General features: G+C 41.9%; 1 protein-coding gene across 2 annotated transcripts in view; it reads left to right on the forward strand.

Moving 5' to 3' along the window:
* STAT1 (signal transducer and activator of transcription 1, 91kDa) overlaps window positions 1-26911 on the forward strand; it is a 38404-nt gene that overhangs the window by 4175 nt on the left and 7318 nt on the right. For both annotated transcript variants that reach the window (XM_004674432.2, XM_012726509.1), the window contains exons 5-21: window positions 1041-1139; window positions 7328-7417; window positions 8804-8882; window positions 10098-10189; window positions 10380-10531; window positions 12180-12338; window positions 13814-13906; window positions 15368-15427; window positions 17348-17377; window positions 17467-17560; window positions 18679-18720; window positions 19915-19998; window positions 20455-20553; window positions 21777-21912; window positions 23278-23327; window positions 24010-24104; window positions 24855-25000. In XM_004674432.2, coding sequence (XP_004674489.1) covers window positions 1041-1139; window positions 7328-7417; window positions 8804-8882; window positions 10098-10189; window positions 10380-10531; window positions 12180-12338; window positions 13814-13906; window positions 15368-15427; window positions 17348-17377; window positions 17467-17560; window positions 18679-18720; window positions 19915-19998; window positions 20455-20553; window positions 21777-21912; window positions 23278-23327; window positions 24010-24104; window positions 24855-25000 — 1600 coding nt within the window. The remainder of the gene's footprint in view (window positions 1-1040; window positions 1140-7327; window positions 7418-8803; window positions 8883-10097; window positions 10190-10379; window positions 10532-12179; window positions 12339-13813; window positions 13907-15367; window positions 15428-17347; window positions 17378-17466; window positions 17561-18678; window positions 18721-19914; window positions 19999-20454; window positions 20554-21776; window positions 21913-23277; window positions 23328-24009; window positions 24105-24854; window positions 25001-26911) is intronic.

The following is a 26911-nucleotide window of genomic DNA, read 5'->3' on the forward strand; positions in this document are numbered from 1 at the left end:
GTGTGTGTGTGTGTGTGTGTATATAAACCAATATATATATTGGTTAAAAACTATATATATAGGTTAAAACATATATGTATATATATTAGTTAAAATACACACACACACCCATATATACACACATATGTGTGTGTGTGTGTGTGTGTGTGTGTATTTTAAACCAAAGAACAAAAGGATTATATAAAGCTTAAAGTAACTTAATGATGAGATCAGTCTACTGGCAGAGACATAAAGGAGGAAAACTCCAGAAAGATTTGACCTTCATAATGCCCATTAGTGAGTTGATGAATTAGAACTAAACCCTACTCTTGCCTTTTCTGGAGCTACCCTCTCAGGGCAGAGAAAGTCAAAGGCAGTTCTAGGCGGGAGAAAATGTGCCATGAAGTTTTAGGAGGTGTTCAAAAAGATGCCCTTAGTTCTAGCTACCATATTTATTTCTGCAATAAGCGAACATTTCTGTTTTAATGTTATCTTATTTCATGCAACACAGCCAAACTCTGTGAATGTGATTTTTATATCAGTGATAGGGAAATCATATTAAATTTATGGAATTTGCTCTTTGTATGTATTTTGCTTGAATGCCCTGTTCACAAAGAGCCACAATTGTCAGTATTTTGTAAATTAGCCTTGACGAGGAAACAGAAAAACTGAGAAGAATGTCATTAGTCTAATTCAAAACAGAGACCAACAGAAATTAACTGAGGAATAGCATATCAGAACTATTTCAAGACTTTAATGGAAGAAAACTGGCCTTAGAACAATAGAAATTAAAGTAAAAATATTGTCTGAACCATGTCTGAAAATACTTGAATTTTCAGTCAAAAGTAATTTAGGGAGCCTCTACTGCATTAGAAAGCTAAAGTATTTTATCAAAATTTGTGAAAGGATTGTTTTGATATTACCAAATGGCTTACATAAAATTTAATAAATGTGAGATGAGGTTTCTGAGTGGACAAGAATAAATTCATTTCAATTTAAAGTCCACAAATATTTAAACATTCTGAAATGAAATTTATTTTTATTTTAACAACCATATGTAGGACAATTTTCAGGAAGACCCAATACAGATGTCTATGATCATCTATAACTGCCTGAAAGAAGAAAGGAAGATCCTGGAAAATGCCCAGAGATTCAATCAGGTAACTTTTTTGCTCCTAATTGAATACATCATCATCATTATAATTAATCATCAAATAAGGATCCATTAAGTCATCCTGCACATGTTAGTTAGGCATTGTTTAAGGAAGTGATGAATAGCCCTCTGATTTATAGCCCCAGAAGCGAGAAAAACCTAATCTATTTTATAGACCCAGACTTTAAGAAAGAACCCTAATTTAATGGAAATTATTCTAGTGAAGGAGAGAAACAACACACACACACAAACACACACACACAAATCCTTTCAGATGCTGATAATTGCTGTGAAGATAATAAACATGAAACAAAAACATATAATAAAGCATACTATAATAGTAATAATTGGATGTCTGGGGATGGGGGTGGGGTGGGGTCTGGAAAGTTCTCTGAGCTGTTGAGGCAGGAAAGGGAGTAGGCAGACAAGGAGGGCTCTTGCAGCAGCCAGGAAAGAGAAGATGAAAGTAGAAGAATTCAGGTTATATTCTAGACGTGGTTTGATAGGGCTTGTATTGCAGGATCAGATGTAGGACTGTAAGTGAAAGTTGAAGGATGACTGGCTCGACCTGAGTCACTTGGATGAAGAAGACAAAAAAGAAACAGGAGTAGAGTTTTTTTAGAGCACAGTAGATTAGAGAAGAACAAGTTAATGGGAAAATCAAGAGCTCTGTTTTGAATAGGATTGAGCTGCCTGCTAAATATTCAAGCTGTCCAGCAACTGAGTGAGTCAGAGTTGTACTATATCAAGTTTTTTGATCATGGTTTTATAACCCTAATGTAGACCTTCCTTCCAACCAGTGTCTAGCAGTTCTTTAAAGTTGTGGTGACATTTATTCATTCCTTTCTTGAGTGATGGGGTTGAGGGTGCGGGGGGCGGGGGGGGGCCAACCCAGCAGGCGGCATTGTGAAACCAGCATGTACAGGTTGTCCTGGCATGTACAGGTTGTCCCATTCCAATGCCTGGGTCCGGGGTGGGGGAGGGTAGGAAGGAGCGTGGGATACATGCAATGTGCGTTTCCCTCAGAAATAAGAAATAACTAACAGTGAACTCTATGATGATGGAGGAGGGGCCTGAGAGAGAAATTAAGTAGTGAAGGTGACTGCCATTCTCCATGCACTTCTGAGTATTTGCCTCAGTCCTCTTGAATCTGCTGCTTTTTAGTCATTTAGGTGCTGCCATCTCCTTGTCAGGAAAGAGACAGGAGCTACTGCTCTGAGCATGTAAAATGTACCTTGTTTGATCTACACTCAAGCTACTCCTCCTCTGAGACCTAGGCCTGACTTTAGCATGGTATCACCTGGGAGATTTCCAGCAGAAAATTTTGACTACGTAGAAAATTTTGATTCTCATCTTAACAATATATGACGGGCCACGTCTGCATTTCACATAGACTTGAGAGGATCCCCAGGAGCAGAGACAAATGCTCTCTATCTTTGCTCCCAAGCACTTTTTCTCCTTGTGATTGGATCTGAGCCCAGAATGAGCACTAGGAGCCAAGAAGATGATTTCTGCTCTTGCAGATCGCTCACTTCCTGGCAGTACTTTGGGTCTCCAAAGCTTCCAGCGATAATCTAGGGAGGGACTTCTGAGTTAGCAGTGGACAATTTTGGGGAGTTTAGTTGACTGGGCAGAGACCAAGGAAAGCAAGGCCTCCTTGCTGTTTGAGGAGGGAGACCTGGTGTCTGGGCTGTCATGGAAAGGGGAAAGGCAGAAAGTTATAACTTTCTAAAGTTATTCCGCCTTCTGCTTACAGGGAACTTGAGAAACATTTCTTTGTCATTTTGCCACATGTTGCAATAAAGCTTTTATTTTATGGCTGTAAATACACATGGAATGATGTGATTTCTGATATTTGCCTCAAATAACCCAGTTTGGGGACCAGAGAAGTAGGGAGAGGATAGGTGAGATAAGGCTGTGTATGAATAGATAGTTGTTGAAAAAGTGTGCCAGGTAACACAGGGATTCGAGAAATTCAAAAAGTTAAAACATGGAAAATGCCCCCATCAGTTCTAAGCCCCCATCAGTTTCTAGATTCTCTAGAAACGTGGGAGTAGGAAAATATTGTGTCCATTATTTTTCATTATACTAGGTACTTACTAGTTGACTATGTATGTTTTATTTGCTGCCACTATAGCACCCTAAGCTTTCTTCTCCTCATTACTTCTTTTACTTTTGTTGGGGGTAGGAAAGGTAATTATATACTGGGACATATTCTAGGCTCTTCCATAGAGGGAAAAACCTGAAGTGGATCCAGGCTACCCTCTACTGTTTATCTTCATTCTCTTGAATAACAGCAATTACCATATGCTCAGTGCTTACATTTCAGACCTGGGCTAAGCTCTTTATAAATATTATCCCAGTGCTTTCAAATCTTGGAGGTAAGTGTTTTATCCCTATTTCACAGATGAGAGAGAGGGGATTTAATGGTCAAATACTTTGTCAAGGCCTCTGAGCTGGTGACATCTGGAGCTGTGTGACTCTAAGACTCATTTATTAGAGAAGCCATTTGAATGGTCTTTGGTTTTCTGATCTGTGAGCTGGGATAGGTGGCCATCTGACACCCGTGGGCAGTACCTTTCTGCTGAGAACCTCCCTGAGTGGGAGGTGTCTCTTTGGCCTGAGGGGTGAATGTTCCTGAGGGGCACTAAAACACTCCAAACAATGTCTTCAGGGTTGCAGGTATGAAATGAGAAAATAAGGGTAGGTGATGGTTTCGGTTCCTTCTGACTTTAAAGTTCAATATTCCTATGGTCCTCTGTGGCTTCCCAGTTTCTCAGAAAGTTTACAAGTCAAGGATGCATGAGGAAGTAGTATCACAGTCAAAAGTATAGAGGCGTTGTAATGATAATTTTGAAACACATGATGGTAATGGACCAGCTAAGCAGACAGGTAGGGCAAACAGCTGGGAGGATCCTGAGTGGACGAAGAACACAAAGTTTTAATGACCTGAATGGATTACTGCAGGTTACTTAGGCCCCGCCATGCTCAGCAAATATTTTTCTACTGAGTACATGCCCCTACCTGCCGCAGGAGGGGCAGGCAGCTGCAGGAGCACAGCTGTGTTCTCGCAGGCGTCACCATGTGGCTGTTCACAACACTGACCCTTGCTAGTTTAAGGAGGAGGACTAAGAAGTCAGGATCCCTCTGTCTGGGAGAAGGGTCCAAGCTGTCACCATGTCCAGTGTCCATGTTCAGTTGGCTTAGAGGTGACAATAGCAAACAATTCCTTCCCTGTGGAGGCAGGAAGGTGATTGAGGGGATGGCTTGTTCTCAATGGACATTTTATCTCTCATTTTCATCTACTTCTATTATATACTTTACAACTGCTATAATTCAGAAACTTTAAATTTTTGCTATTCCAGACTCCATAGTGAAGGAATAATAGCTTTATATAGACAATAATAGATATAATGAAGGAAAGCTTCCAGATGTTTTCTATAAACAAATAACTTTGATTACCTAAATCTAAGAGAATAGAACTTGAAAGGAAATTATAGACTGATTCCACTTATGAGTATCAATTTAAAAGCCCTAATAAAATTTTTTCAAGATCAGAATTAAATACAAAATGAAGAAAAGAACACATCATGATGCCATAGGATTTATTCTACATTACAAGAGTAGAGCATGACTGGGAAATCCATTTATGTAATGTCATCATATAAATATACAGAGAAGAACAATGTTACCTCCAAAACATCTTACCTCTAAAGATGATAAAAAAGCCATTATGAACCAAAACTGTCAATAAGAGAAGAATTAATGGATATCTTCTTAGCATATTACAGTCTACATCTCCCAGTTGTTGAGATAGTGTCTTACTTAATCGAGAAAACACCAGTAAGTGACCACTAGTGGACACCATGGCTAGGATGTCCCCTATTGCCCCTGCTCTCTAACTTTGTGCCGGGGCCACTGACCAAGGCAGCTAACAGGAGAAAACCATTAACAGTAGAAGGATAGAGACATTATGGAGCTATCATTTCTCCCTGAGTTAACTCATATATTTTTTAAAAGATTTATTTATTATGCATACAGAATTGGGGTACAGGCTAGAAGTTGCAGGAGGTGAGAGACTTCACCAGAGACAAAGTGGGGAGCAGAACAGGCAGATTGATGAAGTACACAGCTGAGGGGAGCAGCAGGCGGGTCAGGAGAGGTCTGTGGCGCCATGTGGGTCATCCCCCGGCCGGGGATTGAACTTGTGCTGCAGTAGCTTTGGAGAGCTTCATAGTCCTGTGCTTAAACCTGTTGTGCCAATGAGGGCCTTATCTCATATTTTTTTTAAAAAAAAGATTTATTTAGTTATTCATACAGAACTGGTGTACAGGCCAGAGATGTGGAGGGTGAGAGGATTCACCAGAGACAGAGTGGGGAGCAGAACAGGCAGATCGAAGAAGTACACTGCTGAAGGGAGCAGCAGGCGGGTCAGGAGAGGTCTGACGCGCCATGTGGATCTCCTCCAGGGCAGGCGGAAGTGGCTTTAGCTTCTTTGTACTGTGCTTTAACCTACTGCGCCACCAGGGAGGGCCCTTATCTCATATTTTTTACATAATCCCAATAAAAGTAACAAATTTTTTTCTGAAGCTATACAGATTGACTCTGAAATTCATATGAAGCTGGTGTACAGAATAGGGAGGTTATTTCATGAGAAAGTGGAGCTATGAAATAGGAATAACCCTCGTTGATCCACTGTAAACCCTCCATAATTAAACATTATTCAGGGGTTCAGGTTTATGAGGGGAAAGAGCTTGAGAAAAGAAGAAAAAAGAAATCTCAGGTGCCTATGGAAATTTATATCATAAAGATGGCAGCCCAGAGCTCTGGGAAAAGTGAGATCTTTCTAGTAAATGTTAAGACAAATGGTAGCTAAGAGGAACAAAGCTAAATTGAACTCGTACCTCACATTCAATGTAAAAATCAACTTCCAATGTATCAGAGATCATACAGTAAAAAAGAAAATGAGGCCCACTGTGGTGGCGCAGCGGGTTAAAGCACAGCACTAAGAAGCTAAAGCCACTTCCGCATGAGTTCGAAACCTGCCTGCCCCGGAGGTGACCACATGGAGCGGCAGACCTCTCCTGACCCGCCCGCTGCTCCCCTCAGCAGTGTACTTCATCGATCTGCCTGTTCTGCTCCCCACTCTGTCTTTAGTGAATCCCTCACCCTCTGCATCTCTGGCCGGTACCCCAGTTCTATCTGAATAAATAAATAAATCTTTAAACAAAAGAAAATGAAATGGGTGAACTGCTTTGTAGTCTGTCAGTAGGGAAAGATTTTGTAATGTGAGGGACTACCAAGTATTAAAAAAAAAGGCTGATAAATTCAAGTATATAAAGGCATCCACATGAATCTGCTGTGCAAGGCACAGTGTGAAAAGTTGGGCAGCAGCTTTTGGGGCGTGATGGGACTTGAAACGGAAGCAGCATTGTTCTAAACTTGAATCTCTGAGGTCAGGGTCTGTGCTGTTTGCCACTCTACACCTGACCCGAGGGTACTGCGTGACCCTGACTTAGTTCTTGGTGTTTGTTGCATGAGCACGTCAGGGAGAACCCTACATAACGAGCAGCAGATGCTGTATGCCTGGGCTTTCTGGCTACCGAGGAGGACCACCAGAGCTCCCAGGGCCTGTGCATAGCGTCCTTACTTTAGAGGGGCAGATACTCGTCGCAGCTCATAATGGCAGTGCTGCTCAATCCTGATATGCTTCTGAATCATCTTGTGTCAAAATGGGGTTCTGCCTCATTAGTTAGATGGGGAACTGAGATTCGACATATACAGCAAGAGCCATGTGCTAAGATGCCCCTTGTTTGGGAAGCATACTGTCGATCTGAAGGCCTTCAGACAAAGCAGGGCAGGGTTAATAAGAACAATCTTGTCTACAGCATTTGAGAAACCTTGAAATCAATTGTTATGCGGTACAATGCAGCCGTATGAATAATGGAAATTTCCTAAAAGACTTTATCACAGGCCTGGTTTTTCTGTAGTCTTGGTAACAGTTTGTCAGCATTTTTCAGGGCCTTGGAAACTGAGCTCTTTCTTGTCAACTCTCATGTGGGAAATCTCTAGGAAGCTTTGAAAGGCCTGGGAGGGAGGAAGGAGATAGAACAGAGGACTTGACTAGGGCACATAACCATTGGGTCAGTAAGTCAGGGGAAGTGATGGCTGTTAACCCCTCTCCTCCTGTTACAGGCTCAGTCAGGGAACATTCAGAATGCTGTGATGTTAGACAAACAGAAGGAGCTTGACAGCAAAGTCAGAAATGTCAAGGACAAAGTTATGGTGAGTATTGAGTAAATCTACACCTTTGTTCTGTAACTTTTTGTAAAAGGGAAAAAAAGGTTTCAATGGCTCTAGTGTAATGTAGTAACTCATTTCAGCCATTTAAAAAGTAGGTGAGAAACTTTAGTGACATTCCAGACCATAAGCAAACTAGCAAAACCAATGAGTCAATAGACATTTACAGCACCTGCAATAACTTCAGAGCCTTGCGCTTACCTGTTTCTTCCTTGTAAGGCTGCTTAAAGCTGCTGACTTTGCCCTTTCACCCAATACATTAGGCAGTGCTATTCTAAATAGCCCTTTGTATCTGTACCTTTCAAATTAGGGCGTTCTGGGGGTTGCATAAAGCCCCAGAGTAGACAGAGGCACACTTCCTGAAGCATCTGTTTTGTCTTAAGACTTGGGAGGGAAACAAAAATAGTTTGTTGGGATTCTGAACCATTTTAGTCAGAATAAAACACCACCAGTGATTTTAAGATGATCTTGCAAGACAACATGTCAGCGGAGACCTGCTTCTGTGGCCTTGGTATGTGTAACCTTCTCTCCACTGTTAGAAAGCATCCGGCTTCCACCAAGCCATGGCAAGGCAATGGCCCAGGGGTGCCATTGGACCTGGGTCTCTGGAATGCAACACTTGGCCTTGACCTTGTGCTGTTAACAGTGTTTCCAAACTCTAGATTCTTTGGGCAACTTTATCCTGCAGCTTCCCAGGGAAACATTTCATTAAAATAGAAATCAAATGACCCAGTTGGAAGCCCATCTATTTTCTATTAAAAGTCACCATATACTCTTACATTTGCTAAAAGAGCCTTCTTGATACATGGTAGGTATTGTGCTTTCTTTCAAATTTCAGTTTTATATGTATGAAACTGTAAAATTTCCAAAGGTTACAAATAGTTCTTTTTAACACATAATATTCATGTTTGGAAGCAGGCACACACCTTAGTCATTTTTCAAAATAGTGATTATATTGATAATATTAAACTATTTAAATGAGTTATGGATGGAATTTTGGTCCTTGCTTAAATAATTTGAGTGATTAAAGCTTTTTACTGCTATTATATATAAGTTAATGTAGCATGCCAATGTTACAGATTTTTTTCACAATGTTTGCTTATATTATTTTTGGGGTATGAGTTTATATTTAAAGTATTGCAGTTGAGGAATAAATTATTATCTATGACTTTGAAACTAAAAAAAGTTAATATATACTTATCAAGTAGAGAAATTATTTCATGTATGTGATTAGGATTGTGCTAAATCCAATAAATCTTTGAGCCAAACGAGATTGTTTTACAGTTTTTGGGTCCTGTTTCTTAAATAAATGTTTTCCTGAGATCTTTGGAATCCAAACCATAAAAAACCTGTTTATGTCTTTATTTGTAGTGTATAGAGCAGGAAATCAAGACTCTGGAAGAGTTACAAGATGAGTATGACTTTAAATGCAAAACCTTGCAGAATAGAGGTAAGCTTTAACATTTAGAACAATGTCCATAGGACATTTTTCCTGCTTGCAGTAGATAACAAAGCTGAATACACCTTTATTTGCCAAGTATTTTATCACTCTGAGTGGCTGTCTTGGGTTCTTGAATATTCTTAACCTCACTGCTATTGAAATTATGGGCCAGATCTTTGTTCTGGGGGATCTGTCCTATGCATTGTTGGATTTTTTTTTAAGATTTATTTATTTATGTGTACTGAACTGGGGGACAGGCCAGAGGTGCAGGGGCAGTGAGAGGATTCACCAGAGACAGAGTGGGGAGCAGAACAAGCCAACTGACGAAGTACACTGCTGAGGGGAGCCCTGAGTGGGTCAGGAGAGGTCTGCTGCGCCTTGTGAGTCACCTCCGGCTGATCCACTCATGCTAAAGCGGCTTTAGTTTCTTAATGCTGTGCTTTAGATAGGCCACCTGGGAGGGCGCATTGTTGGCTGATTTAACAGCACCTGGCTTCTGTCCACCAGATGGCAGTAGAACTACCCCTAAGCTGGCAGTGGTGAAAGCCAAGCAGTCTCCAGACATTGTCAAGTGTACTCTGGGGGTCATCAGTCATCCTATCTGATAACTGCTAGCAGTGTGTTATCCCTTTACTTATTGTGCCTGTTTCACTGATTGGCACACTGGGAGCTTTGTGTGGCTGCCTGGCCCTGCCGCCTAGATCTCCTGCCAATGGTTTAGCTCCACATAGATACTCTATTTTGTTGCGGCTGCTTGATCTTAATGACAGACCAGCACTCAAAAATAACCCACTTATTTGAATGGTGTTATAGTGATAAGGCAGGGTTATCAACATAATTTGAGAAGTATGAGAGGAACCTCAGCTAGTACTTCTTAATTGTCTGCTGTTTCAGAGTTACAGATAGGTAATTTTGTATAAATTTTTTATCTGAGACTTTGAGTGTTGTGACTTCTATTGATTTATGTAACAGTCTGACAAAGACTGAACAGTCAGATGTGCTGTTTCCAGTTCACATGGGTCATTGGAAAGAGGGACTTGGTTTCACTGGGTTCAGTGTTTATATTTAGATTTTTCTTGTCTTGTTCAATAAAAATTGAAGTAGATCAAGCATTGACCTACCGTACTGCACTTGAATAGTGTATTTTTCCTAAGTGTGTGTGAACCTTGGATATATATTTTTTTTTTACATTTATATTGATCTGCTGTCTGTTCCAATTCACAGAACATGAAACCAACGGTGTAGCAAAGAATGACCAGAAACAGGAACAGCTGTTACTACAGAAGATGTATCTAATGCTTGACAATAAGAGAAAGGTATGAATCACTTCTATGTTGCTTTTATCACAATCCATAAATAAAAGATTTGAGGTTTAGAATAGAGGAAAAAATATTTTTATAACCACTTGGTTCAGGGTCCTAGTTGAGAATGAAAGACTATTTGCTTTTTTTTTTTTAAGGTGATAAAGGTGAACTTCCTTCACTTTGTTTCTTCCTCTCCCTCTAGGAAGTGGTGCACAAAATAAGGGACTTGTTGAATGTCACAGAACTTACCCAGAATGCCCTGATTAATGATGAGCTGGTGGAATGGAAGCGGAGACAGCAGAGCGCCTGTATTGGGGGGCCCCCTAATGCCTGCCTTGACCAGCTGCAGAACTGGTAAGAGCCTCCAGAGTGGAAAGTTGGCAGCCGAGTCGCTAACCATAGAAGCTCATTAAGTGCACTTTTGAGTAGTGTTAGTTGAACGGACCCTGTCAAAACTTGGGTCGGGAGTTTGATGTGGTCCCAGCTTCTGGCCTGGACTCACTAGGGAAGCTCAGTGTTTTCCACGCCTGCTGCCACGTTCTGTCCAGACTGGCTTGGTCTGCAGCCTCCCCGCCCTGGAGTACGTGTCCTGTGGGATGCACCCCTGGACGGTGCCAGAACTCTACTGCCATCGTCATCATCTGCTACATTTAGCTGCTTCAGTTCCCATGTTTTCTTAAAAACAAATTAGCAGGAGGCATTTTCCAGGCTCACATGAAGTAACAGTTTGTTTGGGGCCACTGATTCAGTCATGCCTTCAGTAAATACTTAGGAAGTGCTGTGTGCCAGACACAGGGTGACAACCTAAGGGGCCCTCGCCCGGTGGAGCACGAGATAGTGTGGCAAGAATCCTGTGTGGGGAGAGGTTGCTGCACTTGAACACAAGTGCACACAGAGCTCTGTGGGGAAAGGAGCCCCAGGAAGCATGCGTTACAGAGACTCTTGAGAGTAGACTAGGAGTTCACACAGACCAGATGGGAGGACACAGACAGAGCCACGGAAGGGAGGAGAGGCTGGGGTGGAGTGATCGCGGAGGTTCCACAACGCACCCGGAACAGGGATTTTATCTGGGCACTGGTGGACCAGCGGGCGTTTTATTGAAGCGGAGATTTACTTCTCTGATTCTTGATTTAGAGAGGGTAACTCTGGCAGTCATCTGGAGGCCAGAATAGACACAGAAAGGCCCACTGGGCTGCGATGAGTGTGTTAGTGTTCTTTGGGGGTGAGGAGGGAAACTGATGAGAGCTAAACTCGGGATCAAGCAGAAAGGATGGAAGAGGCAGAGTCAGAGGAATTTGAAGGGATGGTGACTGGAGCAATGGCCAGCACCCTAGGTTGGAGATTTTTGTGAGATTATATTCTGAATTGCCTTTTGTTTGTTTATACAATGAATACTCAGTCATTTGTTTTTATTCTGTGACTGACTGGTCCATATACACATTTCCTGTGGGTTAAAGTGGATATTCCCAGCCCAGTAGACCCTTTTGCCCCCTGAGAGAGGCTGACCTCCACAACCTTCCAGGTGCCGGGGAGACGCTGGCTGTGTGGTGCCCCCCGGTGGTCACGTTAGGACACAAGGGACCTGTTTTACTCCTGCCCAGCTTCCCTGTCATGATAGAAACCAGGTGGAGGTTCCACTGCCCCCCACATCGCTGCTGACTGTGTCTGTCCGTCCCCCTTCTCCTCTTTGTCTTTGTCCCGTTAAGGCGTTAAATCTCACGGATCGTAAAGTCACATGTCCCATAGAAGCTGTGTCACACAGCCTGTCTGTCCTTGATTCGTCTCAGTAGTATGCAGTGGTTTCTGACGCCACCTGCATATTCTTTTTTTCTCACCAAGAACTAACTCCTTATGCTTAATTGAGCCGTGGCCTCTGTGTCCCCGCCGCCTGTGCAGGTGAAATTGCGCTATGCAGTGCCTGTCGAAGCCTCTGGTTACTTTCTGCGGTCAGGCAGGCTGTTCTGCGGCTGTTTCTGATTGAGACTTTGGGTGTCTTGTGCAGGTTCACCGTAGTTGCTGAGAGTCTGCAGCAGGTTCGTCAGCAGCTTAAAAAACTTGAGGAACTGGAACAGAAATACACCTATGACCATGACCCCATCACAAAAAACAAACAAGGGTTATCGGATCGCACCTTCAGCCTTTTCCAGCAGCTCATTCAGAGGTAATTGGAGGGAGATGTATTTGCATATTTTGGAATTTTTTATCCAGAGGGAAAACTTTACAGTAATTCAGAAGGGTTTCATAGAAGATAAAGATAGATGATAGATAGATTTTTTTTTTTTTTGTCTCCTTCCCTTGGGAACCTTATTTCCTTGTAGACTCTTAAACCCTCTCTCCTCAATTCTTTCATGGTAGCCTCCCAACAGGTGCCCTATCCAGGCGACCTATACCTTCCCAGTCCCAGGGACCAAGCTGGGTGATGGCCATCACCTGCTTGGTGGAACCCCCTGCTGGGCACCCCCACCACCCACAGCTTGGCCCTAGCTGGCCACTCCAGAATTAGCTTCCACTTACCCATTTCCAAGCAGCTTCACCGTGTGCTGTTTTCAAGGCCCATCTAGTGCTCTTACCGCTCCACGTCTCCCCAACATTATTTCCTTCACCTCGGAGGCTTCTCTTGTACCTATTTCAAAATGGTATTTATCCTGAAAGTTTCAGCTTATATTTCATCATGAAATCTTGCCCGTCTCCAAACACATTACCTCCCTTCCAGCTCTGCAGAGTTCATTTCTTATTCTTCCACTATGGACTTTATTATTTAGTTGTTAAGGATTCTGTGGCCAGTTGGAAGGTTCTGGAAGGCAGAGATAAGCCTTTGTCATTCTTTTTCCCCCACTAAGGCACTAAGGCCTTGCCCATACTAGGTTTTATAAATATGCTTAGTAGATAGATAAATGATGTTGACTAGAAGAGCAGAGTTCATAATGGAACTTGTTTTGATGTTAACCTGACATAATAAAGGTATATTTGGTTCCCTGTGGCTAATGTCGAATTTCTAGATATCAAATTTCAACATAATTAAGGACCTTGGCTTTGGGAGTACAAATTTGACTTTTTTATTGAAAATTAATGGTTGGGAATGTTTACTAGATAATAAATACTACTAAGCATTTTACCAGAATAATAATTTTCCAGAGGCTATTAAAATTTGCATTTCAAACATAATGCTTATGCTATTAAGTAATAAATTACGTGGTTTATTTTTAAATGTAGTAAAATTTATTTTTGTATCTTTATTTTTAAATTGAGATATAATTGGACTATAACATTATATTATTTTCAGGTTTCCAGCACAGTGATTTGGTCTTCAGTTATATAGAAAATGATTACCACTCTAAGTCTATTTAGCAAATTGGATTCTTAGTGCAGATTTGTAAGTGAACATAATCAATCCAGGATTTTCACTGTTGAAAAGTATCACCAGTCTCTGCAATTACACTTGATTTTGTGAATACAACTTAGAGATTTGAAGATTTCTTTACCGACTAACCTTACTTTATTCATCCAACTGGATAGAATCTTTCAAACTGCCTTGTAGCCTTTGCTGTCTCGCATCTTTTCTCTTCAGGAAACATAATTTTTCATTGTCTCAACCTTAATGAAAATGCTCATTTCCATTTTGCTTGAAATTTACAGCTCATTTGTGGTGGAAAGACAGCCTTGCATGCCAACTCACCCTCAGAGGCCTCTGGTCTTGAAGACTGGGGTACAATTCACTGTGAAGTTGAGGTAATGAAGAAAAGATGGAACCCTATATACTGCTGATCACGCAGTTGACACCCTATTTCTCTCTACAACACTGTTTTACAGGGCAGAAGTCAAAGAAGTAGCAGACGTAATTTTGCAAAGATGTTTAATATTTATAAAATCTGAAAGCACGTCTCATATTCATAATAGAAATACAGAAGCTATATATGCACACACACACCCATATTTTCCTATTCGTATATGTAATACAGGTTCACTGTGAAAAAGAATTTGAAATTGCCAAACTGCAGTGCATAGCGACTGAAAGTTCCCAGGAGCCTTGCCCCCTCTTAGCATCAACTTATAGTCTGAGCTTGATATATCCCCAAAACTGTATGTAGTGTGTGTGTGAATATGGGTTTATAACATGTCCATAATGAGGAAGTTTATAGCTTTCAGCACACTTAATGTTGGCTGTGACCTAAATATATGTCAGTCACCATAGTTATGGCTTAGTCTACCTCCCGGAACTTTGTGCATGTCTATACAAACATATAAAACCACATTTGTATGTGTGGATACACACGTGTGCTTTTTCTATCTATAGACACTCTCATATATACACACCCAAATATATGTGACATTTTTTAAAACGAGGGTTTTCTCTATAATTTTTGCAGCCTGTTTTTCTGCCTGTTGGAGGGCAGAGTTCATTTCACCGTTCTTTACGGAGGAGCAGTGAGGCTCAGGAGAGCCGTGCTTGTCTTCCTGTGTCGCAGAAGTAGGCCCCAGAGGCTGTTTCCCTGGCTGCCAGTGGTACAGCCCCACACACAGTCACCCACCAGGCCAAGGGCTCCCAGCTGGAAGTGGAGAGAAACCTAACCCCATCCACCTGCACCTCTGGGAAGAGCCAATATGTGGGGTGGGGTTTCTCTCCCAAGGCCCCCTCCCTCCTCGATGGAGCAGAGGCAGCCTCACCTTCCACACTGCCTTGAAGCAATTTTCCATGTGACCCTCATGATCCTGGTGATGGGTGATAGTTTTGTTTTTTTTTTTCTGGCAGCATAAAATATCAGACACAAGTTTTATTAAAAAGTAACATTTGCTATTTTTATCCATGTAATTGGCCCAAAATAGACATTTTGATAGAACACAATATTGGTGAGGTTATAGAGGGAAGTAGATACCCTTACTCACTTTTGGTGTGAATATAAAATCAGTCCTGCTGTCCATTAGAATTTAAGTTACAATTTTCTACAGCTAGGAATGTGTCATACAAATATACTTTAAAGAATCCAAGTAGCTGTACAGGATGTCAGTGCCTTTGATTGCATTAACGAAAACCTGGAAGTGATGGGGTTTATTAAAAACTTCGTTGACAGGGAATTGGCATAATAAATACAATATTTATTTATTTATTATTATTATAGATTATTATCTATTATTATAATAGAGTACTTGATTACTTTTTAAAATAATCCTGACTTTTGTTTTTCTTTGCAGACTGTTGGTGAAATTGCAAGAACTGAATTATAATTTGAAAGTCAAAGTCTTATTTGATAAGTAAGATATCTTTAATGTTATCTAAGCTACATGTGCTATTGAAATGTTCGTTGTGTTACCCAAATGAAGACTGAGGTATCAGGGCCTTTGAAAGTGATCCTAGTAGAGTTAAATTAATAGCTTCCTGGAAAACAGGTATCAACACATCCGTGTCTTTCTGGACTATAAATGAACAAAAGAATGAGTGTGTTTCATGCAGCTGAGCTAGTAATCATCATGTCTTGAAGCAGCGGTCATCATTCCACCCTTCTCCCAGACCAGCCCCAGAGCAGGAGCCCACGTGCAACCACAAGCCTTCCTCCGGGCTGCTGGCTTAAGTTGTGGCCAGCTGTTGTGCTGTTTCTGGCAGCATTTGGGGGAGCCTGTGTGGAGCCTGCTGGATTCATACTTGTCCCTTCTGAGCAGTACAGACCCAGGAGCATGCAGGACCACCCTGGAGGATTTCAGTGGAATAAAGCCATCCCATTTTGCCCTTAGATCCTGAAGCTAGACTAGCACTAACCTCACCAGATATATTAGGTGACACGTGACTTTGTACCCCAGAATACAGTTCAAGCTGTTATAGAACATAGCTCATCATCTCTTTCTACTCCTGCAGCAATATTCCTCCTGATCTCTGCTTTTGTCTCTCCTGCCATCTTTGGTTTCTCTGTATCAGTTAGCTCTTGCTGTGTAACAAATATCCCTGAGCATTGTGACTCAAAACCCAAAAACATTCATTCTCTTGTGCTGTGGGCTAGGGGTCAATCCTTCTGGAAGGAGCTAAGTTGGTGATTGCTAGGTGATTGAGCTTGGACTTGTTACATGTCTGAGGCCTTGGCTGAGGTAACTGGGCTCCTCTCCCTGGGTCTCTCAAAGAGGCTAGCCTGAACTTTCTGCATGGGATGGCTTTCTAGCTGGGCAAGAGGAGCAGCATGCTAGGGCTGTGGGAACGAGGCTTGGGAGTCTCTGTCATTCCCATCCAGTCTGTCAGTACAAACAAGTCAAAGCCACTGAGATATAAAGGACAGGTAAGGGAAGAGCCGCAAAGACTTTATGACTAATTGCACTTACCACACTTTGTTGAAGCTCAGTCTTCTCATGTGTTCATGTTCCTTTGCTTTTTCTATCTGTTGCAGCTCTGAGTTTTCTTCTTAGCTCTGACAAGGCAGCTCTGCATCACATTCTTCCTCTTATTTAAGTCCTTTTTTTTAAACCAGGGAAAATTGGTCACTCTTATAGTTCCTGGTGATTGTTTTTCACAAAAACATTGATCTAATTATGATAGGAAAGGAAGCTAACTTATTTGGCTGGGTGAGCTAATGATTTCTCATCTACACCTGTGCCACTAACCAATGCGTTTTTTGTCCAGAACATGACAAAGTAGTCACTGAATGTAGAAATGATGTAAAGTCTCAAGATCTTAACTTCAGATTTAAAACTTAAATTTGTCATTCCTTCCTGCACTCCTCCTTTCTCTACTGTTCTAAAGCTTTCATGAGGGCATTAAAGATAACAGAGAATAAGAATAATGATTAAGCCATCACATTCAAGGGCCTTCTGAATTCTGTAACAGCAGGGAATACTCTCAGTTGACTCCAAATGCCTCCCACAAAGTGAGTGATTTAAATAGCAATCACTACAGCATACTTTTAGTTTACTCCTCACTATATCCTGTAAGGTTGGTGCTTTTCACCTCTCATACAGTTGATAAACATAAGGCCCAGTAGTTTACTTGCTCAAAGGGTGCTCAATAATACTTGGCAGATGGTTGAGTGAGGTAGTGTGTGAAAGAAGGTAAAAAAATCTGCCGGTATAGATTTATTTTTTAATTGATCTTTTGCTGTACACATGCTTATATATATATATATAACACTAATGCTCATTTTAAAATTTTAATACACATAATCATATATCTTTATTTTTTTTTTCTTTTTGCAGAGATGTGAATGAGAGAAATACAGTCAAAGGGTAAGTGAAGTACTTTGCACCATATTTTTGCTCCCTTACTTGATTGTTTAATAGTTCCAAGCCTTTTATTTCTACCCTGTATTGTCTAGATTCAGAAAGTTCAACATCTTAGGCACACACACCAAAGTGATGAACATGGAGGAGTCCACCAATGGAAGTTTGGCGGCAGAGTTTCGACACCTGGTAGGGAGACTGGTTTTTGGTCTTCTCCTTTCACGTTGGGTGTGGTTTAGGAGGGAGGTTTAGAAGGGAGTTTATTTATCAACTGATATGGAGGGCGCCTGCTAGAAGAACATTTTCTGGAGTTTACAGCTAGTGACTTCATCAACATTTTGTTTCCTCCTTTGATTTTTAGAAGGGGTCACTCTGTTTTCTGCCATCTTTCCCCCAGAGAGGCTTCCTGGGGAATGTAGTGATTTCAGTAAAATATCCCATTAACCATTGTGCACATAAATTATCTGCACTTGGTGCCTCCACAATTTCAGTGATGACTCACTAGATACTTCAGATTTCCTAAGGGTGGTTATTGTTGCCATGTCCCGACTGGTATACCCTCTGTTATGGTGACTCCAGGAATGGCTCCTCAGCCCCTCCTTTATAGTCTCCTCACTGGCAGTGTTGTCTATCACTAGGCCTCTCCTTTGTCAGGGTCCTTCCACCAAAGCAGACATCCAACAGCAGACGCCCATAAGTGGGCAGTGCCTTCATCCCTGCCTCCCTGAAAACCAGGCCACAATCTCTGCTGTTAGTACTTACCCTTCCCCTTCCTGTGCCAGAGCCTGAGGCAGAGTCATGGACCTTTACACAGATGACTATTTTCCAGCAAACACTGCTAGGAACCTCTCCTTTGAGTGAGAGCCTTAGCCCAAACTCAGGGCATCTTATGTCTGTAAGCTCCTTATTGGAAGCCTCAGGGATTGAAGTCCTCTGAGGACCACCTAGTTGGTCCTGGAGACACAAGGCCTGCCTAGAAGACTGTAGAAGGAAGTAGGAGGCAGGAGAAGTTGTGCCCTGAGCCTGGGGACCATGAACCAGTTAATGAAGGTGTTGGGGGATGATAAAGGAGAAGTTTGCACAGGAAGGAAACAGGATGCCATCCTCTGGGATCCTTCTAGAATGTGGGTGTGATGCCTGGCTACTGGGGAGAGACCCTTCTGCTCATGTATCCACACCAAGGTCATTTCATCTCTTGTTCCACATTCTGAAAATAATTTTACATCATTCTGTGCAATCTTGACTTTGGTTTGATTTGTAAATAAATGAAAATAGCTACTTTGATGATTACTGTACTTGTTTTACAGCAACTGAAAGAACAGAAAAATGCTGGCACCAGAACTAATGAGGTGAGTCTGGTGTGAATGGTCTCTAACTAGCAGTCTGTTGGGTGAGGTTGGCACTTGCCCTTGGTATCTGAAGACTCCTCAGAGAGGGGTTCAGGCCAGCAGTAAAGAGAGCAAATAAGCTTTGGGACAGATGTGATACAATAAAACTTCGCTCTTTGTGTGATGGTTGTCACCGATTGTATTATGAGTTTCCTGTCTCCTCAGATAGCCTAGTTAGTAGGTGTGATTGATTGGGCTTCTGAGTTGCTCAGATCAAGGTCACAACACTGAATCACAGAATGTTTGCAGGATTTAGCAAAGGGCCACAGGAAGTTACCATCAGAACTGAAACTAGAGGCCAGCTTTACGACATCTGTGTCAATAAAAAAGCGTGCCCTGAGGGCTTTCCTGCCATCTCATCTCAAACCCTTCCTTCTGCATCCCCCACCAGCTCCTCTTTCCATCTGTTTCTTTTCTACAACCAGATCGTTGAGTACATGTGTTTGTGGTGCAAATGAATGATGCACGGAGAACAAAATGCCTGGCCTTGTTTGGTTTGGAGTGGCCTTTCTCTGTGCCAGTAGAAGTCATGTGGAGCTGTGGAGCGAGAGTGGCCAAGCAGTGCAAACACAGCCGTGCTCTCACCCTATCTTGGCCTTAACTATCTCCATCGTCTATCAGAGCTTGGTTTCCTCTCCTGTAAGCAAGGATAGAGCTGCACGTCTCTGGTTCTAAGGTGTGATGTTCACATGAGTCAATGTGTCTGAAAGCACTAACATCTCTACCCAAATCAAGGCAGTTTAGGGCCTGCCAAGCCTATGCAAATCTGCCCTGTCAAGAGACAATCACACCTGGAATATGGTGTGTGCACCTGTCACCCTTTGCCTGCCTCTGGCATGCACCCCATGCCAGGTGGAGCTGTGAGGAGGCTGAAGGCCAGGAAGCTTTCTGTCACAGATAAAATCATTAAGTTGTTCTTTCCCTGGTTCTCTTAATGGTTCTCAAAACCATTGCCTTAGGCCTTAATCTAGAAATCTTATCTCTGAGAGAATGTGGAGATAGCTGCAATCATTAGATCCGAGAGAGATTATTGAGAACTGGAGTTTGCTAGATTTGCAGTGGATGGTGTTCAGGCTCTTTATGGTTACTCAACTTTTGAAAGTTTCAGGATCAATAATTCACTTGTTATGTTCTCTCCTTTTTGTCTCATTGAAGGGCCCTCTCATTGTTACTGAAGAGCTTCACTCCCTTAGTTTTGAAACTCAGTTGTGCCAGCCTGGTTTAGTCATTGACCTCGAGGTAAGATTGACATGATTCAGAGGTGGAAAACATTGTTTGTTTTTGCTGTTTAACTGAAATATGATTTGTATTGCTCAATTTTTGTTGGGCTTGGGGAAAAAAAGAAAAGAAAAAGAAAAACTTGCTAACTACTACAAGATTATTTTTCTCAGAAAACCCTATCTTGACATTAGTTTAATGATTCAAAAACCTGTAGAACTGAGTTAACCTTCAAATTCTTTAAGTTAAATGTTACAGTTGAGTTAGCCCATGTTAATTTTTTATTTGAAGCATTAAAACTGATTTCTTAACTGGACAACAATTCAAAGAGAAATTAAACTATAAAAAATATATATTTCTATTTTTAATTTTTGAGTATGAAGCATAACAGATGTGTAAATAATCTTTATGTGGTTTTTGAAGCTGCGTGTCTGTATGAAGTGATTCAGTTGATTTCAAGATCTTTGTCATTTTTAGACGACCTCTCTACCTGTGGTGGTGATCTCCAACGTCAGCCAGCTCCCAAGTGGCTGGGCCTCCATCCTGTGGTACAACATGCTGGTGGCGGAACCCAGGGTAGGAGAAGATATCTTCTTGGTACCAGTGACTAAGTGTAGATGTCAGGCTTCAGTTTCTGTGTATCTGAAATAGCCCCAAAGGGCCAGGTGTTGAGGGAAAAAGCAACATCACTCAAGTGCCATGACTAGGGATCTTGACTGATTCTGGAAAAGTTAAAGTGTATGTTTGTGTTAGAAATGAGAATTATGATTTTCCTTCTATATAACTAAGCTCAGACAGTGAAAAAGTTCTTCATATTTAATTTTTTTAATGTATACATTTGCTAACTATGCATGGATATGTATATTCACTTTGGATTCATTATAATCAATTCTTAATTTTCACTGTACTTACATCCTTTAGTTCACCTGACCACTGAGTGAGTGAATACTGAACCATTGCCATGCAGGACATAGAGGGGTGGATTGCTGTGAGCCTCCTGTCAGTCTTGTTCTCAAGCCATCAATAGATAATTCTGTTTAAGTGTAGTTATTTTTAAGATGCATTCATATATTATTGTTCATTAACATGGAACTATACCTACTGTGTGTTATATTACAAAGTTTACATAATACACACATTTTCTCTACAAGGTACATCTTGTTCTGGGGTACTTCATCACTGCACTTCAGGTGGTTTAAACCATGAAATCAACAGTAAACTACAAATACGTAACACATGGAGTTAAATATACCCCATAAGAACACTTGTTTACTAGATAAGAGCTGAGACAAGAAGCTAGAATATCATTTTGTTTGACCTCAACTGTAAATGTACCTATTGGATGACTTAAAATTTTCACTGCTTGATCATGGGTATACCCATGAATGACTGCAAGAGGTCTTTTTTTTTTTTTTTTAATTTATTTATTTATGCTCATAAGAACTAGAGTATAGGCCAGAGGTGCAGAGGCTGAGAAGATTCACCAGAGACAGAGTGGGGAGCAGAACAGGCAGACTGACGAAGTACACTGCTGAGGGGAGCAGCAGGGGAAGGAGGTATCTGCTGGACCACATGGATCACCTCCAGGGCTTGGTCTTGATACAGGGTTTGGAGTTACAACTAAGTTTTAGAAAGTAGGTGAATTTTACAAACCTATATAATCAGAACAAACTGTACTTTTTGTCAACTATGAAACTTCTATGTGTCACAAAGTAAACTTAGGACAGGCCTCTGTAGACTGCCTGGTTTGTGAAGGATGATGCTCCCTTAGCCCTCAGTTTTTGATGTTTTCTCTTTAGAATCTATCCTTCTTCCTGAACCCACCTTGTGCACGGTGGGCTCAGCTGTCAGAGGTGCTGAGTTGGCAGTTTTCTTCAGTCACCAAAAGAGGCCTCAACACAGACCAGCTGAACATGCTGGGAGAGAAACTTCTTGGTATGAGCATATTAAAATTTTATACATATATATATATATAGAGAGAGAGAGAGACATCAAAATTTATAACAGTAGCTTTCCTTGCTCCTTTCCCTTCTTTGTTTTCTGTTTTGTTCAAGGTAAGAGTGTCAACATCTGCTGGCTTCTCCAGCTGTGGCTAATGCTCGCTCAGCAAGCATCATGCCTCACCTGGGAGAGAGGATGTAAATCATTTTCCCATGATCTCATATTAATATTTCCAAGCAGGGTTTCTAAGGGAATGTTTATTGAATTATGTAAAATATATTACTTGTAGACAAAAAAATTCATTGATGAGAAAGGCAAATTCTTACTAACCTTGAGGGGGAAAGCATCCAGTCTCTTACATGGTCAGAATAAGTTCCCTGGACTACACAGCCCCCAGCGCACAGCCAAGGCAAGGGTGGGGGAGGGTGGAGAGATGGGGGCAGCCCAGGTAAGAGGTGTCTGGGTCAGAAGGACTCCCCATGACCAGCAGTTCTGGTTGATGGGCTGGGTTGCAGCCATGATGGATAATTCCCCTTCAATAACGAATGTTTTAAATTTGTCTTCTACACAAAGCAAACACCTCATAGTCTCGAGTCACATCTTCAGCGATTAGAAGTGTGTGGGCTATTTCTTTAAACACCCACGGCAACCTTTATCTGGATTTGCTTTCAGCACAGCAGAGGTGCATACACTAATAGGATTTTCCTCACCAAATGGCTCTTAGAACAGTGCCTTCTCTAGGCCATAACTCTCTCAGTGGGGGGTCTTAAAGTACTTTAAAAATAAGTCACTTTCACATCCTTCTATGGTACAATTTTTTTTTAAAAAAAGTATCTTTTATGTGTATAGTGGCTTATTTGTGGCTCTCTTTGAAGAGAGATGATGACTTCACACTCTCAGAGCCTGGCCCGCTTTCTGTGTAGCTGATCACCCCAGGCTCCCTCCTCTTTTCTCTCACTTGGCTTTTGATTTGTAACCACTAACCTTCCTGTTTAGAGGAAGGATGAGGAAAATGCTTCTAATATAAATGTGAAAAGCCAAATGTCAGTTAAAAAGATTGCTTATGGCTCACCTAAGGCTTAGTCTGAACTTCAAAAAAAAAAGAAGAAGAAAGCTTTGTGGGGTCACTGGGAGAGCAGTTCTTGTAGAGGAAATAGAAAGAGGTAGTGTGACATGACATTGCATGGGGAGTGACCCAGCTGAGGCCTCTTCAGGAAAGGCAAATAATTCAGCTTTAATGGATTAGAGAAAACTGTGTAAAATATGGTCTTTCTGTGTTGTGTGTTGGCTCTTTGAGAACAAACACAAGACCCAGAATTGATGTCTATTTCTTGCAAATGCTTTGTTTTATTTGTCTAGGTCTGAATGCCGGCCCCGATGGTCTTATTCCTTGGACAAGGTTCTGTAAGGTGGGTTCTCTCTGGGTTTTAGACTTTGAGTTCTCTTGGCTCTATGAGCTTCTCGTAGTTCTCCCTGTGGTAGTTACTTAACTATGTGCTGACTTTGGCGTGTTTATCACCCACACAACCCGTAGGCCATATTGTTTACTTTCGTCCAAGTCTGAGTTTCCAAGTGAGTCTGACAGGAAGCTCCTGCTCATATGATAACATTCCTTCATATCCGAAATGAGTCTTCTGTTTGCACACACTAGTCCCTGGCCTGGCAGGCCTCTAGCCCCTTTCATGTGAACTGTGTGCTCAGTGGTCAGGCTGGTGGGCGGATGAGCTCCCCTGAACCTGCTGCAGCAACAGAGGAACCCACTGGAGGAAATAATTAGACCCCTTTGGGGTGCCCAGACAGTGTTCATGCTACTAGATTTACTAGAGTGAAGGCAGCTTTGGTTCTGTGAGTCACTCTGGGGGCAATGCCCCGGCTGGTTTGCTACTGTTTGGAGAGGGAAGACTATCCTGGCCTGGGAAGTGGAGAGCTTGGTGTCTCAATGCTGATAAGACGGAAAGCAGGGCTCCCTGGGGTCAGTTTTAGCTTTGACAGCTGCGGGAGGCTTTGCAAATTAAACTATGATGGTGAGAGAAGATATGGAAGTCACTGTTCTTTGCTTCTTTTCCCAAAAATGTGTTTGTATACTTGCAGGAAAATATAAATGATAAAAATTTTCCTTTCTGGCTTTGGATTGAAAGTATCCTTGAACTCATTAAGAAACACCTGCTCTCTCTCTGGAATGATGGGTAAGAGCCATTTGTGAATCTGTTTTTGAAATATATTTTTAGCACATACTCCTTTACCGTGTGACTGAGACAGGTGTGGCCTGGACTTTATGATTTGGTATTGTACAGAAATGCTTGTCCCTTCAGGGCATCACAATAGTGGAGCCTCGTGAGGTTAAATTTATGCTTTTATAGAGTATATGTAAGTTAGTGTGTGTTTTCAATGCCAAATTAAAAAATGACATGAGTGCCATTCATGCATTCATTTGTTTAATGAAAATTTCTTGAGCACCTACTGTATTGTCCAAGGAAGGAAGATAAAACCTGTACCTCAGAAAATTGCCCCTATTTAACATATTTCCAGGGTCAGATTATAGTTCAACTAAGATTTTAATTGAATCAGAAGTGCTCAAATGTGAAAATATGTTTTCTGCCTTTTCCTTTCCAGTTTAAAAGGTACATCAATTCAGATATTTTCGTGGTCTTTAAAATCATCACATGAAAATAATAATAAAAAAACTCATTAATCCAGCCAATATTTGACTCTAACATCTGTTGGCATTGTGTTAATGAATTATATTTTTGGTCTTCAGCTGCATCTGTATAAGTGAAATACTTCCTGAGGCACCAATTAACGAGATTCTAAAGCATCTAAAATCGTCCATATATTTGTTTCCGGTGTTCTTTACCCTATGCCTGTCATCTTGATGTGTTAATTAACCTGAAAATCTAAACCATAACCAGACCTCCGTGGGTCCCTTCCCTGTGCAGGTGTATCGTGGGCTTTATCAGCAAGGAGCGGGAGCGCGCCTTGCTGAAAGACCAGCAGCCAGGGACCTTCCTGCTGCGCTTCAGCGAGAGCTGCCGGGAAGGGGCCATCACCTTCACGTGGGTGGAGCGCTCCCAGAACGGAGGCGGTAAGCGGGCCCCGCCCTGCGCACAAGCCGGGACCTGAAGTGTGTGAGGACTGCACCACACAAATCTACTCAGAGAGCAAATGAACTTTTTTTTTTTTTAAAGATTTATTTATTTATTCATACAGAACTGGGGTACAGGCCAGAGATGCGGAGGATGAGAGGATTCACCAGAGACAGAGCGGGAAGCAGAACAGGCAGATCGATGAAGCACACTGCCGAGGGGAGCAGCGGGCGGGTCAGGAGAGGTCTGCCACGCCATGTGGTCACCTCCGGGGCAGGCAGGCGGGGATCGAACTCATGCGGAAGTGGCCTTAGCTTCTCAGTGCAGTGCTTTAACCCGCTGCGCCACCAGGGAGGGCCGCAAATGAACTTTTTTAATGCACACAGAACTGGGGTACAAGCCAGAGGTGCAGGAGTGGTGAGAGAGGTCTGCCTCACCATGTGGGTCACCTCCCGGGGCAGGGGGTCGAACTCACACTGAAGCGGCTGCTTGCAGTGCTGTGCCCTAACTCATTGCACCACCAGGGAGGGCCCCACAAATGAACTTTTGACATAAAATCTTGGTTCTATACCACCCAGCGGAGCGTCCCAGATAGGATTTATTACATCCCCTAGAATATTTGTGGTCTGCTTGGAACATGGTGTGGAAATGATGGCTTTCAAAACACAAGGCCAAACTCTTTCCCTTTTGTCAGGCTTATTATCTGCAGATGAAGGACGTGAGTCATTGTGACCGGCAACCAGCTCTTGCCAGTTCTTGGGAGGAAACCCATTTTGTGCAGGCTCACGTGGGTGACCCCCCCGGAAGTGCAGATAGGCTGGGCTTTGTAGGGGTGGGGTCCTGGGCACTGTGGCGGCCTCCACCTGCCTTCAGGCAGAGCAATTGCAAGCATATCTTTGTTACACGTTGGGTTCTACTTAACCAAAGTTAATCCGTGATTTCAAGATCCTCCAGGCCTTGACATTACTGCACAGATTTCTGGGGGATGAGGCTGAACAGCAGAGATGGGAAAATAATCAAAACATCTGGTGACTTTTCACTGTTACTTATAGCTTGCTCAGGTAGAAAGACTAGAACAAAAGCTGATTCGTTCCAGTGACTTTTATGCTTTCAGTCAAGCAATGAAAAAAGATGGATTACTTTTCTTGTTCTATTTATCCTCTTCTTCTAATAAACCAAAACAGAAGAGCTGAGGTGAGCTGGTGTTGGTAGCAACTTTTGATCTTCTTCATAATTCTTTCCTAAACTATCTAAGAGATGGGAGCAAGCAAGCCCAGCAAAGGTTAAGAAAATCCTTGGAAACCAAAAACTTCCAACAGGGCAGCAGCAGCTGCAAAACTCCCCAGAGCAGCCTCTGGAATGTGTGCTCCTTAGAAAGCAGGATTTGAAAACTGGGAATAAAATGGGAGCGAATTAAACTGATTACTACATTAAGGACTTTAGAGAAAAGGGACCTTTTTGCTCTCAAAAACTATTTCCCATGTATTGTCAGTCCTTTATCTAAATGAAACATTATATATGTCAACATAAAAAGAAAAACAGAACTGGTTTTATTGCTAGCTTAATATATGAGCTGTCTTTTACTAATTTAATACATGATCTCAGCCAGGATGACCTGATTAATATTTACCTGGCATATCACTGAAGAGGCAGGGTTTAAAGATCTTTAATAAATTTGACCAGATTTACAAATCTATGCAAATCATGACGAATACAGTGTCATTGAGAGTACTGATTGCCTTTATTTTCCCTGTTTTTTTTTTTTTAAGATTTATTTATTTGTGCATACAGAACTGGGGTACAGGCCAGAGATGCGGAGGGTGAGAGGATTCACCAGAGACAGAGTGGGGAGCAGAACAGGCAGATCGACGAAGTACACTGCTGAGGGGAGCAGCGGGCGGGTCAGGAGA

Source organism: Condylura cristata, unplaced genomic scaffold (assembly GCF_000260355.1).
Source record: "Condylura cristata isolate star-nosed mole 26May11 unplaced genomic scaffold, ConCri1.0 scaffold00002, whole genome shotgun sequence".
NCBI lineage: Eukaryota > Metazoa > Chordata > Mammalia > Eulipotyphla > Talpidae > Condylura > Condylura cristata.